The sequence below is a fragment of the Camarhynchus parvulus genome, chromosome 2 (genome assembly GCF_901933205.1).
Source record: "Camarhynchus parvulus chromosome 2, STF_HiC, whole genome shotgun sequence".
In the NCBI taxonomy this organism is placed as follows: Eukaryota; Metazoa; Chordata; class Aves; order Passeriformes; family Thraupidae; genus Camarhynchus; species Camarhynchus parvulus.
The window spans coordinates 151,104,829-151,125,376 of NC_044572.1; the positions used below are offsets into that span (position 1 = coordinate 151,104,829).

General features: G+C 50.7%; 1 protein-coding gene across 2 annotated transcripts; it reads right to left on the reverse strand.

Annotated features, from left to right (window-relative positions):
* Positions 1-48: 48 nt before the first annotated feature.
* Positions 49-19,715, reverse strand: FAM83H (family with sequence similarity 83 member H). 2 transcript variants are annotated; one of them, XM_030944093.1, is made up of 5 exons: positions 19,431-19,715; positions 7,076-7,536; positions 5,562-5,726; positions 5,119-5,243; positions 49-3,024 (listed from the first exon to the last, which is right to left on the reverse strand). In XM_030944093.1, the coding sequence occupies exons 2-5, from the start codon at positions 7,520-7,522 to the stop codon at positions 378-380; spliced, it is 3,384 nt and encodes a 1,127-aa protein (XP_030799953.1). In that variant the 5' UTR covers positions 7,523-7,536; positions 19,431-19,715; the 3' UTR covers positions 49-377. The 2 variants fall into 2 exon arrangements, with proteins under 2 accessions (XP_030799953.1, XP_030799955.1); XM_030944095.1 differs by having other exon boundaries at positions 19,426-19,715.
* Positions 19,716-20,548: the final 833 nt, after the last annotated feature.

Genomic DNA, 20,548 nt, shown 5'->3' on the forward strand with positions numbered 1-20,548 from the left:
GTATTTATTTTTTCTGGCCCAAACTCAAGTACTGAATTTTCTGGTTTTCTTTTTTTTCTGAAATGTGAATTTTTTTTCTGCTGAAAATACTCCTTGAGTTTAACAGAGACTATCACTTAGTTTTGTACAGTAACAGAGACTTGTTTTTAAAGCACGTTGACATTTTAATTGTTTTATTTGGAACATACTGTGATAAGGTTTGATACCACCTGACTTTATTGAGCAAACTGTGCCGTGGGAGGCTCGTGCTGGATACATTTCTGCTCACTAATCAAGAAGAGCATTGCCATTGGGGTTTGTAGCCATCATAGACAAGTTTCTTCCTCGTTTCCCTGTGACAGTCAGTGATTAAATGGAATTAAATAGGATTTCTAGGATCATTTTTTGGTCTTGAAGGTCCCCAGGATTTTGGGCATGAATTTTCCCATTTTCTTGTCTTTGGCATCTGTGTCATATTCCTCTTCACTGGGACTCGTGTGCTCGTCCTTCTTGCAGAACACCTCAAACCTGCTGTAGACTCGCTTTTCCTTCCGCATGTTCTCCATCTTCTTCAGAAGGGTGTCTCTGTCCTCCGATGGCTGCCGCTGCAGGTTCCGTTTCTGGCTCCCAAAGCTCTCCGACCTGTGGATGTTGCAGCTTTTCTCCTTTTCCCCTTTTCTTTCCAAGCTTGTGGTGGACCTGGAGAGGTCAGGGTTGCTGGTGGATGGCAGTTGCTTGGCCAGCTCGGCTCTGTTCTTCTGGCTGTTGGCAGAGATCTGCTCCAGGATCACCTTGGTGTCGTCACGCAGGTTGCTGCTGTACAGGATGTTGGCTGTGGAGGACGGGAACCTCCCTTGTGTTGTCTGGCTGCTCTTGGGGGGCAGTGGTGCTGCAAATTTGGGGGGTTTTTCTTCCTCCATTGCTTCCTGGCAGTCCCCTATGGATGATCGTTTGAGCACCACTGCCTGCTTGTCACATTTCCCACTCTCAGAAGCAGGTTCCTCCTCCAATTTCTTTTCACCCTTTGGGTTCAAAAGCTGCTTCAGCCGTAGTGACCCTTTTCTTAAAAACTCCATGGGATTTTGCTCTTGTTTTGAACAGTCTTCTTCAGATTTGTTGAGAGAGCTGTCAGACCCTTGACTTCTGGACAGGCTTTCTAGAACTGAGGATGTAGTACTTGTCCTCACCTGTGGTTTCTTCATTTCTGTGTTGACTAATTTTGGAGAGTCTTCTCTGAAGGTCACTCTGTCCTTCTTCTCTGGGAGAGCCAGTTTCTGAGTGTCTCCTACAAATATCAGGCTCTCCTTCTCTGCAAGAGGAGGTTTGTTCTCGATGGGGTAAAACCGGGATGACAGCTTGTCCACCTTAGTGCCAAGATGTCCCAGGGGATCTTTACTCAATGCATCCCCAAGCTGGGGGGTGGATGAGGTCATTCCAAATGCTCTGTCCAAATCTCCATGCATCTTGTAAGTACTACAGGAGTCTTTGGAGTCCAGCACCCTGCTCTCAAGAATCTTATACTGCACAGATTTGGTACATTTCTTCTCCGTATTCTGAGATTCCTCCTGTAGGTAACCCGAAACAGCTTTGGTGTGGGTGACTGCGCCCCGTTCCATGTCCTTGCCCACAGCTTTGTACTTCTCCAGCAGCTCAGCCACTTTGGAGGAGGCAGCCGTCTTGATGGTTTCATTGTCCTTTGTTAACTCACTGGACATTTGCTCTTTTTGGATCATCTGCACCTTTTCTATTGTGGTGTTGGGCTGATCTAATTTGGCAGCACTGAAAATCAGAGAGGACCTGAGCCTGGAGCTCCTCTGGATCAAGGGATTTATCCTGGACCTGAAGGCATCTGGTTTCATGATCGAGGTTTCTTCACCTGCTCTATCAGAATCTGCAGATTCCTTGGCACTGTCAATTCCCAGTTTGCTACTGAAGGGTGTGGGGGGTTTGAAGGCTGGGACGAGGTCACTGGGGTGCTTTGTGAGGGGATCCCCCAGAGCATCATTGTATGCCTCAGACTCCATCGGCATTGGGAGCCCCTCATCTGGTTCTGACTGGTACGCGCTGAGGTACGAAGAAATCCTCCAGTTCCGTAACCCCGTTCTGTTTTCCTGCGTACTCTTGTCGTCATCCTGCTCTTCATCCTTGTCCTGTAGGAACAGGCGCTGCTCCAGGCTCTGCTTCTGTGTGGGAGAAGTCTGGCAAATGAATTTCTGTCCTATGTTCTGCCTCCGTAACATCATTCCCATGGGGCCGTTGCCCGCGGGGTTCAGCTGGTCGGAGCCGTGTCTCACCTCCCTGGAAGAATTGGAGGGCACGTAGTCCAGCCTCAGGGGGAAACCCTCCTGTGGGAAACTGGGCTCCAGTTCAGGGTATCGGGGTCCCTCTCCATAGTCTTCCAGTTCATTGAATCCTGGCCTCCCCCCTCGAATCCTCTCAAAGAATCCCTGAGGTCTGCCAGGAAGATGGGGATGTTCAAACTGGTACTGGTAGAACTGGTCCTTCTGGAAATGACTGGATTGGATTTTGAACTCATCCATGTTGTTCATGAACATCTGCCGGGTGTACTGCTTGGCAGAAGCAAAATTTTCAAACGTTCCTTCTGCAAAACTGTGTCTCTTAAAAGCATCCAGCTCCAGCTGCTTGGAACGGAGGAAGCCCCTCATGGGATCCATCTGGGAATTCTCCATTTCCACCTTTTTGTACATCCGCATGGCCGACCCCTCCACGGTGTGCCGCAGCATGTCGTCCCGCCGGAAATTGGACAGGAAATACCTGTCCGGATCCACCCTGTCCATGAAGGAGGGGAAGAGACTCTCGTCCCTCTGGAACATCAGGGGGCCTTTCTTGGGGAAGAAAGGCATGTTGTTGCCAAAGGGAGCCAGGGCAAACGTGTTCTCTGCCTTTGCCAGGACGTTGGCTGGAGGAACCAGAGGTTCCGACTGTGCAAACAAAATGCGGAATTCTTCATCAAAGCTGGCCACCAGCTCACCCTGGAAGATGTGTGCAATGCTCCTGTGAATCTTCTCAAAGGACCACATGAAACTGAAGAGAGAACAGAAGTGATGGAGTAACTCAGCTGTACCTGTTTTCATTAAAACATTTGCTCACCTGAAGCAAATTCTAAATTTTCTGGTTGGGCAGAAGTAGGGCAAAGTAACGGCAGACAATTCCCTTGCAGCTGTGTGTTACACATGACTGTTCCCAAACCTAACAGCTTGATTGATTTGGGATCACATCTTTGCAGAGAATTTTACAAGGTAGTAAATGATTTCTGTTCTAAAAAGCCAGTCAGTCATGTCAGCCAGAGTGAGCTGATGATAATCCTTGTGTGAAGCAGATGTTCCCGTCTTTAGCACTGTCAGTAATGACCTGGACAACAGTCAGTGTGTCCCCTCAGCACCTGGCAGGTGAGACCAGTCAGAGGGACCCCAAAGCTGGGAGATGTGCCAGCAGAACCTCCAAAAAGACAAACCCAAGATCTTACTTCTGGGGTGGCACAGCCTTTCCACCCACACAGTTTGAGGGGACTGAACAGAAGGAGCTGGGCTGGAAATGAGGGAGGAAGATGTTCATTGTTATGGTGTTCATCTTCCCAAGTCAAGCTCTGCTTTTTTTCCCTGTTTGCTGAGCAATGGGAAGCAGGGAAGGGATCCCTTACTTTGCCCTGCCTGTGTGTGCAGGTTTGCTGCAGCTGTTAAAACTGTATCACAACCCAGCAGTGCTCCCACCTTTACAGTTCTCTCTACCACATCCTGCTGGGAATGATGAGGGACACCTTTGTAAGGCTTGGCTGCCTGCTGGGCTTAACCAAAACCCTTAGAATTACTGTCACTTTTTTTTTCCCACAGATTTTTTAATTCTGAACGTGAAGGAAGCTTGGTTTGGGTTGTCTGGGCTCAAGGCCTTCTTCAGTTGGTGTATCTACTTCCGCTGCAAAATTGAGTATTTTTCCCAAAAAATTGCTACTCAGTGTCCTTACTCAGTGAGCAAAACTTGTGTCCCTGATATCCTTGTGGAAGTGCCAGAATGCTGCTTTACCAATTCACCAGCCTGTCTCTCAGAATCCCAGACAGGTTTGGGTTGGAAGGGACCACCACACCTTGTTTCACCCCTTCCACTAGCTCAGGCTGCTCCAAGCCTTGGTGAGCCTCATCTTGAACGCTTCCACAACTTCCTACTTCAGAAATGATACAATATTGGAAAGCCCAAAGCCATAGGAGTGTGGCAGAAGTAGTCCTGAACAATTTACTTGATGCTCTCATAAACAAAAAATGATCCAATTGGAACAGTTAGTTGTTTGGTACAGCATCAAATGTGAGTAATTCTTTTCAAACACCAGGGAGAAAAAACAAAGTGAAATCTTACTGTCATGGAATGTGCACTTTAATCAGATTCTTACAATTTTTTCTTCATATACTGTGGTTTTAAATACCCTTAATTGTATTTGCTTAACTTCCACCATGAGAAGCAACTCATGGTAGGCTTGGATCAACCTGGCCTAGAAGTTTCCCTGCCAACAGCACGGGGAGAAACCATATGAGCTTTAGGATCTATCCAAACCATTCTGTGATCCTATGATTACATTCTCAGAGCATGACAGGTGTTTATCCCATCACCCTTTTAATATGTGAAGGAGAAATTCTTCTACTGCAACTCACTAAAAACATTTATTCTGCCAGAAATTAATGCCTTAGCTGGTAAGATTGTTATTCCCAAAAGGATGGTAATGTGTTAATGGCTGATCTCAATCCTAACTAAAACCACCCACCACTAAAATCACCCACCTCTCTGTTGCCCAGAGCAGCTGTGACTGCCCCATCCCTGGAAGTGTCCAAGGCCAGGCTGGATGGGGCTGGGAGCAGCCTGGGATAGTGGAAGGTGTCCCTGCCCATGTGGGGCTCTGGGGGTGGAACAAGATGAGCTTTAAAGTCCCTTCTCACACAAACCATGCTGTGATTTGATGATTCTGTGAGTGGAGGTCAAAGTTCATTTGGTTCAGGCTAAGATGCAAATCTTACACTCCTTATGCTATGGCAAATTCTCCCTGGGAATCAGATGGGAGCTGAGCTCGTCTGCAGCCAGCCCCATGCACAAAGCACCTGAGTGTCTCTCTCTGAGCTGGACAGGGTGCCTCACCTGTAGTTGCCACTCAGCACCACCATGCAGTCCACCAGCAGGAACTTCTCCTTCAGGTGCCCCTTGAAGGACATCCCCGTGCGGCAGTAGTAGGTTGGGCCAGACACTGTCCTTACCCTCAGGAACTGCAAACCAGAAAGGCACAGACTCAGATGGGATCCTCATTCCCTCCCCTGCCCTCCTTCCCTGCCTCATTTTAACCCCATCCAGCCCCACTGGGGTTATCCAGCTCCAGTGGTTCTGCCTGCACACACCCATGTACAAACCCCTTTCTCAGCACTTCTCCAGCCCTCACCCCGTGTTGTGCCAGCTCTCCTGACTTTCTTCACACTCATCTTTCACCAGGTTCTCCCCCTTCTCAGGTGTTTCCTGCCATACTGGCCCTCTGTGTGCAGGACACACCCCCTCAGGACACCCATCAGGTAGGGCAGGTCTTTGCTCACCTCCACATAGTTGAGGTTGACTCTGCACTTGGCAGCTGTGTCGAGGAAGAGCTGGGAGTTCATTTCATCCAGCAGGATGTAGACAGGCACCCGGCGAGAAGCAGCATCCAGCACCTCAAACAGCAGGTCCACGTCGGTGAAAACGTCCATCACAATGGCCACCACCTGGGGAAGGGATGCAGGAAGGACTCATGAGCCCCTGTGCTGCCTCATGCCCTGGCCCACCGTGTATCCCAGCTTCTCACACCCCAGAGCTGCCCTGTCCCCATCTCAGCTTCCTTTTGGAACAGGAAACATCCCAATTAAAGGTCCCCTTAAGCACTGTGGGCCCCAACTGGAAGGAGAATTTCTGTCCAGGAAGGTGCATGTTCTGTGTATGCAGGTGAGGGGAAACCCCACTGTGTGCTTCCCGACTCATCAATCCAATAATTCTATTAATTTTTTGGCCATGTAATCACACTGGATGGTGTACGGAGCTGGTCCCCCCACTCAACACCGCCGTGCCATTTTTAGGTAACTTCCTGGCCAGCATTCAGGCAGCCATTCTCAACTGCATCCATGTGCTGATTTTATGGGAAGAGCTTCACAGCTTCACTTTCCTGTCCTTCCCAGCTTCCTGAGTGCAAATACTTGATGGAAAGGGCGTAAGGAAGGAGTGAAACTCTTCTCAGTGGTGCCCGGGGAGAGGACAAGGACAAACTGAAACACAGGAAATTACAGTTCAGTTACAGAAAAGCCTCTGGGACTGTAAGGAGACCATCAGCATGGGAACACGCTGTCCAGAAAGGTGTAGTCTCCACCTTTGAAGACGCTCAAGGACACATCCTGGTGACCCTCTCTAACTGACCTCCTCTGAGCAGGGGGGTGGACAGGACCTGCTCTAGAGGCCCCTTCCAATCTCTAATGTTTTGGGATTCTGTGAACTCTTGGTGTGTTTTAGCAAGGCCTAGGACACGGTGCCCTGACAGCAGAGCAGAGAGAAGCTTTGGTATAGTCAATGCTGGATTTGAATCATCCTGCTCCTCTGTCAGGTTCTGGAAGCAAAGTTTGGGAAATTAGCGGAAGACCTGATGTTCCTCAGCCTGGAGAAGAGAAGGCTCCAGGAAAACCTTAAAGCCCCTTCCAGTGCCTAAAGTGGCTCTGAGAGCTCAGGAGGAACTTTGGACAAGGGCCTGGAGTGGCAAAACAAGGGGAGTGTCTTTACACTGCCAGAGGGCAAAGTTAGATGAGATATTGGGAAGAAATTGTTCCCTGTGAGGGGGATCAGGCCCTGGTACAGTGTGCCCTGAGCAGCCCTGGCTGCCCCATTCCTGAAAGTGTCCAAGACCAGGTTGGACAGGGCTTGGAGCAACCTGGGCTAGTGGAAAGTGTACATCCCCACAGCAGGGAGGTGGAACTGGATGAGCTTTAAGGCCCCTCTGACCCAAACCACTGCACTATGATTCTCTATCCTGATACTTCTCTGGCACAGGTGTGGTTTTACCTCTGCCCTAGCTGGGCTATCCCTGTCTCACCTGCTGAGCTGCTCGGATCATCCTGCGAGCCTCCTCCTTGATGCTGGGGTTGTCTGGCGGGGGTGGCTGCACCAGCGTTGTCACCTCTGTTCCCCTGAAGCCAAAGACCATCGGCCAGCCCAGGTCGAGCTCAGGCACGGCCAGGTCTGAGTTCATGGGCCAGTAAGTCCCGGAGGACCCGTCCATGTCATTGTCCCCCGCTGTGTCCGTGCTGCCCTCCTGGTTGGCGTACTGGGGCTTCTGGAGGTTCTGGATGATGTGCTCCACCTCGGAGCCACAGAGGAAATCTGGGGCTGCCTCCTCAGCCAGGAAGCGCTGGTAGCTCTCCTTGCCCTCCTCCGTGAGCACATCCAGGGCCAGGCGGTAGTACTCCTTGTAGTGGGGGGGAAGGTAGTTGGGGTCCAGGGGGTTGTCCCCCTGTGAGGAGCTTTGGGATCGACGAGCCATCGGGGGAGGGAGAGCTGGAGGGAAACAAAAAACATCCCTGAGATGCAGCAGTGTCATGGCAGCAACACATCCAACACATCCCCCTCAGGGAGCAAAGGCAGAGATTAAAACAACATGGAGCAATGCTGGAGAAAGTTCAATCTAAAGGCATGGGAGACTAAAATTAGGCAGAGGTGTGAGTCACTTAACAATTACCTTTACACAGTTAACTGTTTTGGGCCAAAATATGGAACAAATCAGCCAGGTAGCCCTGGGATAAGCAAGGCCAATGCATCCAACAGAATGATCAACTTTCTCTTTTAGGCTGCTGGTTGCTAAGCTTCAAGTTATCGTTTGTTTAAAAGTCAAGAGAAAAGCTCTAAGTGGTTATTATCTACACCCCATTAAAATTAATTTCCAAATGCTACAGAAGTTATTTACTATGTGTAATGTGGCCCTAAACCAAAAGCACCTGCCTGAACACAAGGGCACCCTCTGGACCCTCACAGGTTGGGTTATCACCACCTCAGCAAATGAACAAAGCAGGTGGTGCAGGGGTGTCCTGCTGGGGTAACACAGCCAGAAGGCAGAGAAGTCTCCATGAAATGAATGAAGAAATAAAAAACAAGGGATGTGATCACTTCTTCAGCCTCCTCATGTTAAGAAAAAACAGAGCTGAAAGGGGCTCACACGCAATATTTGCTAATTGTCTATAGGGGACAATTATTTGAGACTATAGACAAATCTGATTTTAACCCATTTTTGACAGGAAAGTTTGTTGTGCCACAACAGTAGAATCTGACTGATCCACAAAATGCTCAAAGCACTTTGGCTTTATACTCTGAGGCTGGAATGTCAAGGCTGGAATGTTCTTTTCCTGCACCCCACCACTGAGGTGCCAGCAGAGATTTCCTCCTGATCCCCAAAGAGTGAGTGACTCCTGCTGAGTGGTGTTACTGAGTGAGCACAGGAGGTGAGGGTCACTGCTGTCACTGCCATCCAACACATCTGCTCCCAAAATGGGAGGGATTGCCATGGACTGGGAGAAGATCAAACCTCACACTCACAATATCACTCATCAGGAGCTGTAAGGATAAACCAGTTTCAAGTTCTTACCTGACCACCTGCCCAGCACACAGCAGTGCTGTGTTACTCCTGCCTCAACCTCCCACCAATTACTCCTGCTCCAAACTGGAGCTCCTGGTAAAGCTGTGTGATACAACAGGAAAAATTACAGTCTTAATGTAAGGATAAGAAAATCCAACAGCTCCATATGTGAGGTACTGCAACAGATACTCATCTCTACAGTTCTCACATGCAGCTGCCTATACAGTCTGAATTGTCTGCATTTATCTGCCCTCTCTAATTCTGTCTTATTTTCTCTGTGTAAGAGGAGAAAGTACAGAGCACTCCAGTATGTGTCTCTGGTGGAAGGTGCCCCTGCCCATCACAGGGGTGTGGAACAAAATGGGCTTTAAGGTCCCTTCCCACTCAGACCATCCTGGGATTCTGGGATTTTAGGATGCTCAAGTCACCAATGTTCCTGCTTTTAACTATTTCAACAGTGTAATTTTAAGGACTTGCTCCCATGTGCCACCAATCTTGGACAGAAGAACAACATATCCAACTCATTCATACATTACCCAGGAAGGGGACAGAGGTCCCACAGCAAGCTGCTCACACTGCTCAGAGATGGGAGTGTGAGAGACAAAGGACCAAATGCAGCATCAAAAGGAAGGACTATCAGAAGAACCCTCTGGTACTGCTGGGCAATCAAAACAGCAGAGGAAAGGTCATGCTGGTGAAGTGGCAAAGCAATTTTATATTGATTAATATAATTATTTCACTGCAGTTTTAAATGAAGAAGGAGAAGACTGAGCTTTAAATAAGCATTAAGCAATACTGACTGTTACTGGGCAGGACCACAGAAAACAGCAGCACTACACAGGTTCAGGAGGAACTCAGAGCTGGAGTGGGCTGGGGATATGGATGTTTTATTCCTCAACTCCAAAAAACAGAGGCTTATGCCTGAACTCTGATTCCTCAGTCTAGAGGAGACATCTACAAACTGTGACCAGGGCAGCTCTGCTGCCAGCACAAGGACCAAAAGGACAGAGGATGAACCTGGCAGGTTCAGAAGGACACCAGGAAACCCCTGTGCTCAGCTGGGCTGACCTGGGAGAGCTCTCATTGCTCTGCAGCTCCCTGGCAGCAGGGTGCAGCAGGTGGGGGTCAGGCTCTGCTCCCAGTGTTTACAGTCACCTGAGCCCCACAAGGGGCACTGAGTACATCTGTGAATAAGCAGGGAAAATGGCACCAGTGAAGAGGTAAATTTGATGTGAAAGCAAACTGCTCCTCAAGGGCTTCCCTGAGACACTCGGAGAACATGGACACGGAGCTGGGGGTGTCCTGGTATTACTGAACCCAGCAGTGAGGGTGGGCTGGCTGCTTGGAGGATCACGGGAAGCCTGCAGGGGATTTTTGGAAGGGGCCTGGAAAAGACACATAGCTCATAACTGTGAAATAAAAACCAGAAGTTGTGTTTGTGTCCCCACAGGTGTCTGCCCCAGCTCTTTGTGTGTTCCATGGCTTGGGGCCACCTGGTCTGGTGGAAGGTGTCCTTGCAGAGCATGGAACAAGAGGAGTCCCTTCCAACACAAACCATCTCGTGCTTCCATGATGCCATAAATTGTTGGCATCCTTTAATTCCCTGGGTTGCAACAAGAACACCACCATGTTGATGAATTCTCAGTTTGCACGAAAAACGCTGGTTTATACATATAAGTAAATAAATAAATAGCTATATACACACACATACATACATACACACAAACGCACAAAATTCTGGATATTTCATTTGTCTTCCAAAATCCTTCCCTGTCAGGTAAAGCAGAAGGGAAGAAAGCACCTGGAACCCCAAAGGATATTTATGACCTTTTGTCACTTTGGTGGATGCGAGTTCAGGTCAAGGAATAAATAAAATTTCTCCTGCAACAGCCCATCTTGCTGACTTCAGACGGATTCTGCACTTAGTTCATGGATTTTTATAATTTTGTTTTGCTCTGTTCCAGCCCCTGGGATGACGTGTTTGCAGCTGGCAGAGCTCTGAGGCCTTGGGTCAGATTTGGTGTCATGAAGCTGCTGACTGCCAGGCCAGTTCTCCAGTTCTGGATCAAACCATCCACTATTTGGAAAGCAATTCCTCTCCCAGTCAGATGTAAGCAATCACATGCCACTTCTGACTGATATTTGTGTACCAGAGGGAGGTTTCTAAGACAGAACTGGCTTTTAAACTCCTATCATTTCACTTCTCTCTTAACTAGTCTTGCTCCATTCCAAGTGTGTCCATTATCCCAGTGCAAGGCTGGATTTGGTGGAGGAGCAGTTCTTCACATGCCTCAGGAAACAGGAGATGGATTACTCACTGTGCCACATTGCCCTGCTATTTTTTTACTCCAGAACTGTGTATTCCATGTATTTTGTAGGGCATTCCATGCTTTAAGCCTTGGTTCCCTTTAACCAGAGCTTGGGGAGCACAAGGTCAGGTTTCCCCTCAGAGGGACAGGAGCCTGGACACACACCAGTTATTAGAGTTATCAGCTCTCTTCTTCCCTGATGGCTGCATTCTCCTTGGTCAGAGGCACCTAAAACAACCTGCAGGAGACTGAGGGGAGACCTCAGTGCACTCCACAACCTCCTCATTAGAGGAAGAGGAGGAGCAGACACCGATGTCCTCTCTGGGGTGACCAGTGACAGGACCAGAGGGAGCAGCTGCAGCTGGATCAGGGGAGGGTGAGGTTGGAAATTAAAAAAAAGGTTTTTCCCCCAGAGGATTGTTGGGCACTGGAACAGGTTCCCTGGCAGAGTTCAAGCATTTGGACAACACTCTGGGACACAGGGTGGGACTCCTGGGGGTGGTCCTGTGCAGGGCCAGCAGCTGGGCTCGATGTGTGGCCCCTTCCAACTCAGCTCACTCTGTGATTCTGTGCCTCCAAGCAGGGGTTGGCTCCTTGCTTGAACTTTACCTGCAAATCTATTTCCTGCAGCTTCTTTCACCCCCAAAAAAGACAAATGTTGTATTTCTGGAATTCTGAACCATCAAAACTGTCAAAGAAACTGAGCCACAAACTGAAAATACCCCAAATGTAGATTTTCAGCCTGTAAGTACTGGCTTACTTACTTACTTACTTACATGCTTGTTTATTTATTTAATTAGGAATTTCATTTTATTTTAATTGCTGGCCCCAGTTTACAAAATCTTCTGACATGAGTAATGAGGATTTGAGGGAGAAATGGAATGCTAAAAAGAATAAGGCATGGCAATTTGCTTGGGGGTCTTTATAATGGGTAACAAAATATTTCTTTATAATGGGTAACAAGATATTCTGTGTGCAGTTACAGCTCAGGCACTGAACTGTCAGTGGGTCCAGGAGGAGAGGAGCTCATGCCAAGCCAGCACCTGCAGCTGTGAGACCTGTTCAGCCAGAGGGAACCCTGAACATCCCTCCTTCCGTTCCCATGACAATATTGGAAAACTAAGGTCCTGAGGTCCCCTAGTCCAAAAACCCTGCAGTGCACCTCCAGAAGGGAAGAGGAAAGCTGAAGCACATCACCAATGTCCTCCACACCTTCAAGAGCCACAATTTTACCAGGAAAAGCTTCCCATGAAGAGTGGGAGAGAACTGCCCCAGCATCAGACAGGAAAGGAAAGGAATCCTGCTACATCCTGACAATATGACCTGGGCAAAAATTCCAGCAATTATCTGAAGCTGAATGTTTTGAGCAGAAAACACTGATACAGGACCCAAGACATTCTTCAGACCACTGAGCAACATCCCTGCTGATCCTGCAGCCAAGCCCCTGGGGCTTCAAGGAAAGAAAAATTCCAGAAGGTAAATTAGGCAGCAAGGGGGAAAATCTACCTCTCCCCATCACTGAGCCCTTAGGCCTTGGGAAAGTCACTATAAATAAAGTGCAAACAAGCCATGGCCAGGGCAGCAATTGAGGTGATCACACACAGGCTCTCCATGGCACCTGGGATGCCCGAAGTTACCTGGCCTGGCCTCCAGCCACTGCTGAGGAGGCTGCGGGTCTCTGCACAGCAGGTGTCACACCTGCTGAGCTTCAGATGCCCAAAGGCACCTGGAATGTCCCAAAACCCCAAGGTTTCAGAACCAGGATTACTCCTCCAGGATCAGTGACCAAATGCATATGTACAATGTGCCTACCTGCACCCCCTTACAGATAATATCCAAGAAATATGGGATAGGATTCATCTTCTAACAGACATGCTCACGTTTGGCCAAATACTCTCTTAATTTTTCTCCCAGACATTAACAAATCAGCCTGCTAAAGCCTCAATGCTCGGACCTCAACTGTTTTAACTCTGAAATTCCCCCTTACCCTGTCACACAATCCATCCTACCAAGATCCTGCTTGGAACTGTTAGTGCTCTATACCAGAATTTACCAGAGGATGGGAAGCAGCTTTGACAGGAGGATGAGTCAGATATTGGGGACACACTCCTCCCTGAGGGTGGTGAACCCTGGCATAGGCTGCCCCGTCCCTGGCAGTGTCCAAAGCCAGGCTGGATGGGGTTTGGAGCAGCCCGGGCTAGTGGAAGGTGTCCCTGCCCATGCCAGAGGCGGGGGACTGGATGAGATTTAAGGTAATTCCAACCCCAAACATTCCATGATTCCTCCCCAATATCCCATCTAAACTCTGTCCTTTGGCAGTGGGGAGCCATTCCCTCTTGTCCTGTCACTCCAGGCCTGTGTCCAAAGTCTGTCCCCTTCCAGCTCTCCTGGAGCCCCTTTAGGCACTGGAAGGGGCTCTGAGGTGTCCCCAGAGCTTTCTCCAGGCTGAACAGCCCCAGCTGTCCCAGGCTGGCTCCAGAGCAGCAGGATTCCAGCTCACACTTACACAGTTTTACTTCTTCAGACATTCTAGAAGTCTGTTATCATTATTTGGCATTTCATGCACTTCTCTGCTATCCTAAGTGATCATTCTACGAAATTATGTCCACAAATTTAGAAGTAGCACCACTCGTGATCAGAACCTTTAGAACCAAACCTGCAAAATTTAGTTTCTCCCCAAGAAATCCTTCTCCTAATGCAAAGGCTGGGACAAGCATGAACACGGACAGGTACACAGAAGGATGTGGAAGAATCAGAATCTCCTGAGCTGGAGGGGACACACAAGGGCCACCAAGCCAAACTCCTGGCCCTGCACAGGGAGCCCCAAGAAGCGCACAGAAGGAAGGTGGCATGAGCACTGCTGGCACTCTCTGGGCTGGTGGCTGGGTTTGGCAGGAGGAAGCTGCAGGAGAACAGAAGGCAGCCCTCTGTGGCTGTGTGCAGCAACTCCTCCCATGCTCGGGGGCAGCGGATAAAGGAGAGCACGAAACAGCTTGTTGGAAACCCAGAGAGTGGGAGATGAAGGCCCATGGAATGGGCTGAGGAGAAGCAGGATCCAGATCTGCTCCGCCCGTCTGCTGGGCTGTGCCAAAGCACTGCACTGCTGCTGCTGCTGCGGCTGCTGCTGAGTCAAACACTGCACTGCTGCTGCATCAGACACTGCACTGCTGCTGCTGTGGCTGCTGCATCAGACACTGCACTGCTGCTGCTGAGTCAAACACTGCACTGCTGCTGCATCAGACACTGCACTGCTGCTGCTGCTGCTGCTGCTGCAGTGGTGCATGGGGAGTCCCAGTGGAGTCACTCCCCTCCACAGCCAAAAATCCATCAGGAAGAGAGGAACAGGTGGAGAGGAAGGAGCAGGCAGGTCTCCGCCATCCCTTTGCTCTGATCAAGGCAGGGGTGAGGAGGGGGTCTCTGAGGGAAATCTCCCTTCAGCTTGGCCTGATATCTGCCTCTGTTCCCACTGGTATAAACAGGAGTGACTTTACTGGCTGTGATTCCTGTCACACACATTTAGTTCTGAGATTCCCAAAAGCTGTCAGTCCCCCCTAATAAAGGGAAGAGTCAGATGTGGTCACAGCCTGCAGATTCCTCCACACTGAAAAACACTCAACCACATGGAATATTTAATGTAAGGAAAAGTGGCTGGCAGATGAAGCTGGAGGTAAAAACTGTCCCTTTACCTCTGGATTCATTATAGGAGCAGAAACTGGGAAAAGCACAGACCTGTTGATGTGGGCAGCATTTGGTGCCTGTCCATATTATGTTCCATTTCAACAGACTTTTACTATTTTTTTCCTAACAGAGCAGCAGGAAATCACAGATTCAGACACGCTGTGATCACCACAAAGCCCTGCAGATTAAAATAAATAAATAAAAGGACCTGCCTTTCTCCAGAGCCTTTGTGCCAGGTGTGAATCAAGGGCGCTGGACCGCGTTGGCCCAGTCTAAGCAAAAGGGAACCGGCTCAGTGCTCCCTTTGTCTCTCATGTGCTGTGCCTGGTGCCAGCCCTGCTGATGCCTCAGCACCTGGGGCTGGCTCCATCGCTGTGCTGACTCCAGTGCTTGTTGTTACGTGTTCTGCCTGCACAGCCAGTTCCCAGGCTGCCTCGCTCAGGTGATCCCTCCCTGGCTGGACCTGCTCCGCTGCTTTGGGACACTCCCAGGAGCCCAGGCTGCCTGGAGCACCCAGGAAGGAGCTGCCTGCGAGGAAGCAGGGCTGGATCCCAGAGTCTGCAAAGGGCTGGGAAGAGCCAAGCTGTTCCCCAGACCCCTTATGTGCAAGTACAGACAAAAGTTCCTGGGCTCAATCACCTCATCTTCTCACTGCCCTACACAGCACCAAGAAAGAAAGGCAGCACAGACAGACTGGTTTTTAGGCACACTGCTCAGCCAGCCACAGACCCCTCTGTGCTATCAACTCTCAAAGGACTTCTGAACTATGGGCAAGAAATGAATCAAGGAATTTTGATCCCTGTGATGGGCCTCACCTGGCCTGTACACCACATTCAGTGGCATCACTGACATCTCTTAGGGTGGGCTGTGAAAAGAATTCATGCTTCCAAAATGGCTCTATACACAAAGTTTACAAATCAATTATTAAAAAAAAATATTTGGCCTCAAAAAAATAGGAAAGATCCTATGCAAACAAACTGTTGATGTTCTGGGAGGGTTGGGTTTAGGAGAGGACAGCAATGCCTGAGGGAAAATGACTGGAGCAGACATGGTGACAATGAGACATGGAAAGTGTTAGCTTGCTCTCAAGAAAATGTACTTGGTAAATGATCTGGGAAGGGACCTGTCTCCTCGAAAATGGTTTAAGGTGTGGGGTTTTTAATTCTGCACTGTGTGATGGAAGGACAAGCCAGTGCCTTCTGATCTTGCTGCAGAGGAAGAACCTGTATGAACAGCGGGACATGCTCGTCCTCTCCAGAAGCTGCTTCTCACTTTCTGTTCCAAGGGTTGGACTTCTCCTGAAAAGGATCCTGCCAGTATTACAGGGGTGCAGGACCTGTAGTTCTGAAGTGTAGGCCAGAATTTCCTGCTTTGGTCAGAACATGGAATTGTACAAGAGCTGGAGCAAAGAGGAAGCTGCCCAGAGAAGCTGTGGATGATTCCCCATCCGTGGAAGTGCCCAAGGCCACCTTGGATGGGGCTGGGAGAACCCTGGGCTAGTGTAAGGTGTCCATGGCAGGGGGTTGGAGGAGATGGTCTTGAAGGTCCCTTCCAACCCAAACCATTCCATGGCTGCATGATAATGGATGCTGGACACCTTCCCACGAACTGCTCTTCGCACCAAGCAGGGCTCAGGCACATTCCTCACAACAGGACAGGGAAATATGGCAAATAACCTCGACTCGGCACTTTTTTAGCTACAACTGCCTCTGCCAAGTCCTAATTCTTATCTTTTCTCTTTCCATTCTTCTCTCTGCATTTCCTGCTGAGTCTTACCATGTTCTCCTTCTCAGTGTCCTCTTCAGGCAGTAGGCTCAAAGCCTGGGTTACTGTCAGAATTTCTGGTTGGAATTTGTTATTCCTGTTACAATGCCATAAAATGCTCCCAGACCTTCTCCTTTGGTCATCTGAACAGCTGATCACTCCATGTTAATCATCTGAGAGAATGTCACCCCATTCTTCACTCTGGATAGTCTTAGGTGGATCTCAGTCATCATTAAAAAACAGACAGTACCTCTGCCTGCTGCAGGGAGTTTCACTGCAGAAGTTTTGGCCATCAGATGAGAAATTGTTTCAATTAATCAACTTTTCACTGAGTTTCCAGAGATGGCAGCTGCACTTTCTGTGTTCATACCTGTGGCAGCTGACCGTGATAAAAGGCTCCAAGAACACTTTCTGTGTCTCAGGTGAGCAGTGAATGCCCTGAATGCTGCAGGCATGTGGCAGAGTAGAACTGGTGCCTGGTCTGCACCTCCAAAACCCACTGGACTCTCACTCATCTCTGCTTACTAGGGCAAGGGATCCCACAGAGCATTCTTTGCTGGAGAATCAGAGAGTGGCCAGACATTTGGGATATCCAGGGGATCTTTCTGCAGGCCAGAGGAAGGGAAAAGCGGCGGAAGAATTACATGTTGTAATTTTCTTTGTGAAGTGGTTGCTGAGACACCTGTCAATGTGTCCCACAGTGGCAGCACGTGAACCTGTCAGCCTTAACTGTCCCATGCAGCAAGGGCACAGAGTGGACAGGGAAATCTGAGCTGTGGGGAGCACCAGCACAACACCTGATGTTTACAGCAGCTGGAAATGAAATGTCATCCTGCAGGCAAAAGGCGTCTCTTAGGAGATTACCTGAATGATCACGGAGTCCTTTGCATTGGAAAAGCCCCCTGAGACCCTCGAGTCCAATGGCTCTCCCAGCATTGCCGAGGCCACCACTACCCCATGTCCCAGTGCCACATCTACCATAGCAATGCTCGTGTCACATTCACTATCCTGCAGCCAATCCCTTCCCCTGGGTTTTTATTCAAAAGGTAGCAAGTATAATGAAGCCTAAAATTAAAAAAAAAAAGACAATCAGTGTAAGGTCTAATTTGGAGGAGAACCATGTGCTGCCCTTGACTTTTACTTCCCCCATACACTGATTTTAGAAATGCACTCATCAATATCCTCTTCCTCATTAAGATTATAAAAATCCAGCATATAGGGCCTGATAAGCAGTCCAGACGTGTCCCATGTAACTGTAAAATGCAAAAGAATTCCAATCCTGCAGGGTTTGGAGGTGAATTTCCATTGCCTGGAAAGTTTTGGTTGCCAGAAAAATGATGTCTGGAACATGGGTGAATCTGTCCTGAGCCACAACCCTGCTCTGACACGAGCATACAGACATTTCCGCACTTAGAGAATCTCAGAGTCAGAGACTGATTAGAGTTGGATTAGACAGGTTAGAGTTGGAAAGGACCTTCAAACCCATCTTGTTTCACCCCCCTGCCATGGGCAGGAACACCTTCCAATAGACCAGGTTGCTCCCAGCCCCATCCCAGTCCTGAACCTTCCAGGAATGGGGAAACAACAACTTTTTCCTTTGGCATGCAATTTCCCCTAAATCATATGAAGAGCAAGACCTTTTTCCCCCCTCAGAATACTCCTACTGCCAGGTCACAGCAAATCCAACTCTCTTTTTACACCTCAAATGCAACTATAAAGTCCCTGGGGTAAATAGGAGCGAGACCAAAATGAAAACAACTTTCTCTCCCTAAAATGCAGCTCCCATGTGTCCATCTAATGGGGTTGGGACACACTGTGCTCTCCTGCCTCCTGATCCAGGGAGAACATCTGCACAGGGAACTGATGCTCAGCACTGCTGCCACTGTCACTGCTCCACTTTGGGGTAGTTTGCTGTTACTGACCTATTTTTGGCTTCTCTTGCAGCTGAGATTATTGCAGCTTCCACAAATTAGATGTTTTCAGCAGCAGAAGGATGTGATCAGTACTTCTGTTCCTTCACAGGTGCCTCTTCCCTTTCTAACTGTTCTAGATGGAGAACCCAATCCTCAGGCCAGGCGAGATCGACAACTGACCCCTATTGACCCTGGCCAATTTAGAGTGAGCAACACAGAACCATCCCCTTCCTGTCCTCACACACCAGTCCTGAGGTCTGTCAGGCTCACACCTATGGAAAACTCAGCAAGTGCTAGCCCGTGTGCCTGTGCACGCCTGTCCACACGCATCTGTCCCTGCTCCTGCCTGTACGTGCACAGCTGTGCCAGGGCTCGTGGGCCGTGCCAGCACTCAGAGCACACCCAATCCCTGTGTGTGGAATGCAGGGGCCGCGGGAGCTGCTTCCCAGCTCTGTGCCCACCGCAGACCTCGGCCCTCAGAGCACATCCCCTCTGTCCCAATCTCCTGACCATACATCCCTACAGTGTTCCTGGTCCAAACAGGAGACCGGCCTGGGCTTTGTTACGGGGAGCTCAGTCGGGCTGCAAGACTCTTCCCAAAGAACAAGGCTGAGTTTGGGAATATCCACTCCTGAGGGATTTCTCAAAGGGGACCAGACACAACTGTATGAAGTGTTTGATAAGCAATTTTGATCTGAGGACAGAAGGGTCCCTTCCCTTGCCATGCTCAACACAGCTGGGATATTCCAGGTCCCTTCCCTCACCAGCTCCAGTCCCTGCTGCCTGTACTGGGATGTTCTGGGTCCATTCCTTTCCCATCTGCAGACCCTGCTGCCAGCACTGGGACGTTCTGGGTCCATTCCTTTCCCATCCCCAGACCCTGCTGCCAGCACTGGGACATTCTCTTGCCGCCCTTGCCTCTCGCATCTCCTTCTGTTGCTCTCCCTTCCTGCCATCATGGCGTAACTGGGAGCTCCTGCCACTGGAGCCCTCCCAGATAGAAGCAGCAACCTCCTGCCCATGGATTGCCTGTGGAATTCCCTGTCCTAGATGCCAGTCCTGTGCACAGAACCAGGACAGGCCCTCCCCAGCCCTTGCCCTCCACCTCAGGCAGCCACACAGGTACCCCAGGAGGTACCTGCCCTTCTCCTACCTTACCAGGGAAGCCGGCCAGCTGGTGGGCAGGTAGTGGGTCGCTGTCTGGCTCAGGCGGCCATGCAGATACCCACGAGGTCTCCACCCTTCTCTACCTTCCCAGGTGAGCTGGGGCAGGTGGTGGGTCACTGTCTGCTCACTTGGACGTGCCTGCAACCTGATTCACCTGGGAGCCAGGCGAGCGAGGCTCCACCCAGGGCAGAGCGGGGGTGAGTAACAGCGAGAGAAAGGCAAACTCCGGAGAGCTGCTCCCTCCCCAGGCGCGCAGGGAGCCAGAGATAAGGGCTGCGCATTCCTGAGCCGCCGGAGGCCTCTCCCTTCCGTCTGCCCCGAGCCTGTCAGACCAGCTCGGCACTGGCAGCGGGGCAGGGCTCGCCGCAGCCCCGCTCCTGTCCCGGCCCGTGACACGGACCCCAGCCCAGCCCCGCTCCTGTCCCGGCCCGTGACACGGACCCCAGCCCAGCCCCGGGCCCAGACCTCGGCCCCCAGCCCCGGGCAGGGCCCCTGGGCGCTGGCCCCCGCTCGGTCATGGCCCTGCGGCTCACAGGGAAAGGGGATTTGGGCTCCTCGGGCACTTGTGGTGCTCTGGGCGTGTTGGGGACAGACAAGCAGCAGCTCCTGGGCAGTGGCACCGTGGAACAGGAGGGCCCGGGGCAGCGCCCTGTCCCCCGTGTCCCCGGGGGTGCCGTGGAAGGGGCTCTGAGGGGACAGCCGCGGCCTCCTGTCTCCCCTCATCACCGTCCCCGCTCCCGCACCGGGGCCCCGCGGGCAGGGAAGGGTTAAGCGAGATTCCCCGCAGCCCCGGGCGTGGCAGCGCCTGTTCCACCTTTCATGTCCCAGCTCGTCCCGCCCGGCCGCCGCCGCCGTGAGGGCCGGGCCGGCGGTGACTCAGGCGGGGCGGAGGGTCCGCCGTGAGGGAGGGACGGAGGGCCGGGCGCAGCCGGGGTGTCTGCGGTGCGGGGACAGGCTCGGCCTCCTCTGAGCAGCTGCAGCGTGTCCAGGGAGGGAGCAGAGCTGCGGAAGAGCCTGCAGTACCGGGCTGAGGGAGCTGGAGGGCTCAGCCTGGAGAAAAGGGGTCCAGGAGGGACTTTCTCGCTCTCTACAGCTCCATAACAGGAGGG

Excerpts from the sequence above, each read along its gene's own strand:
- FAM83H (XM_030944093.1), bottom strand. The coding sequence starts at position 7,522 with ATGGCTCGTCGATCCCAAAGCTCCTCACAGGGGGACAACCCCCTGGAC. Across the intron at positions 5,244-5,561 it reads TCAACCTCAACTATGTGGAG|TTCCTGAGGGTAAGGACAGT; the intron begins GTGAGCAAAGAC and ends TCTGGTTTGCAG. Across the intron at positions 3,025-5,118 it reads GTGCTGAGTGGCAACTACAG|TTTCATGTGGTCCTTTGAGA; the intron begins GTGAGGCACCCT and ends TTCTCTCTTCAG.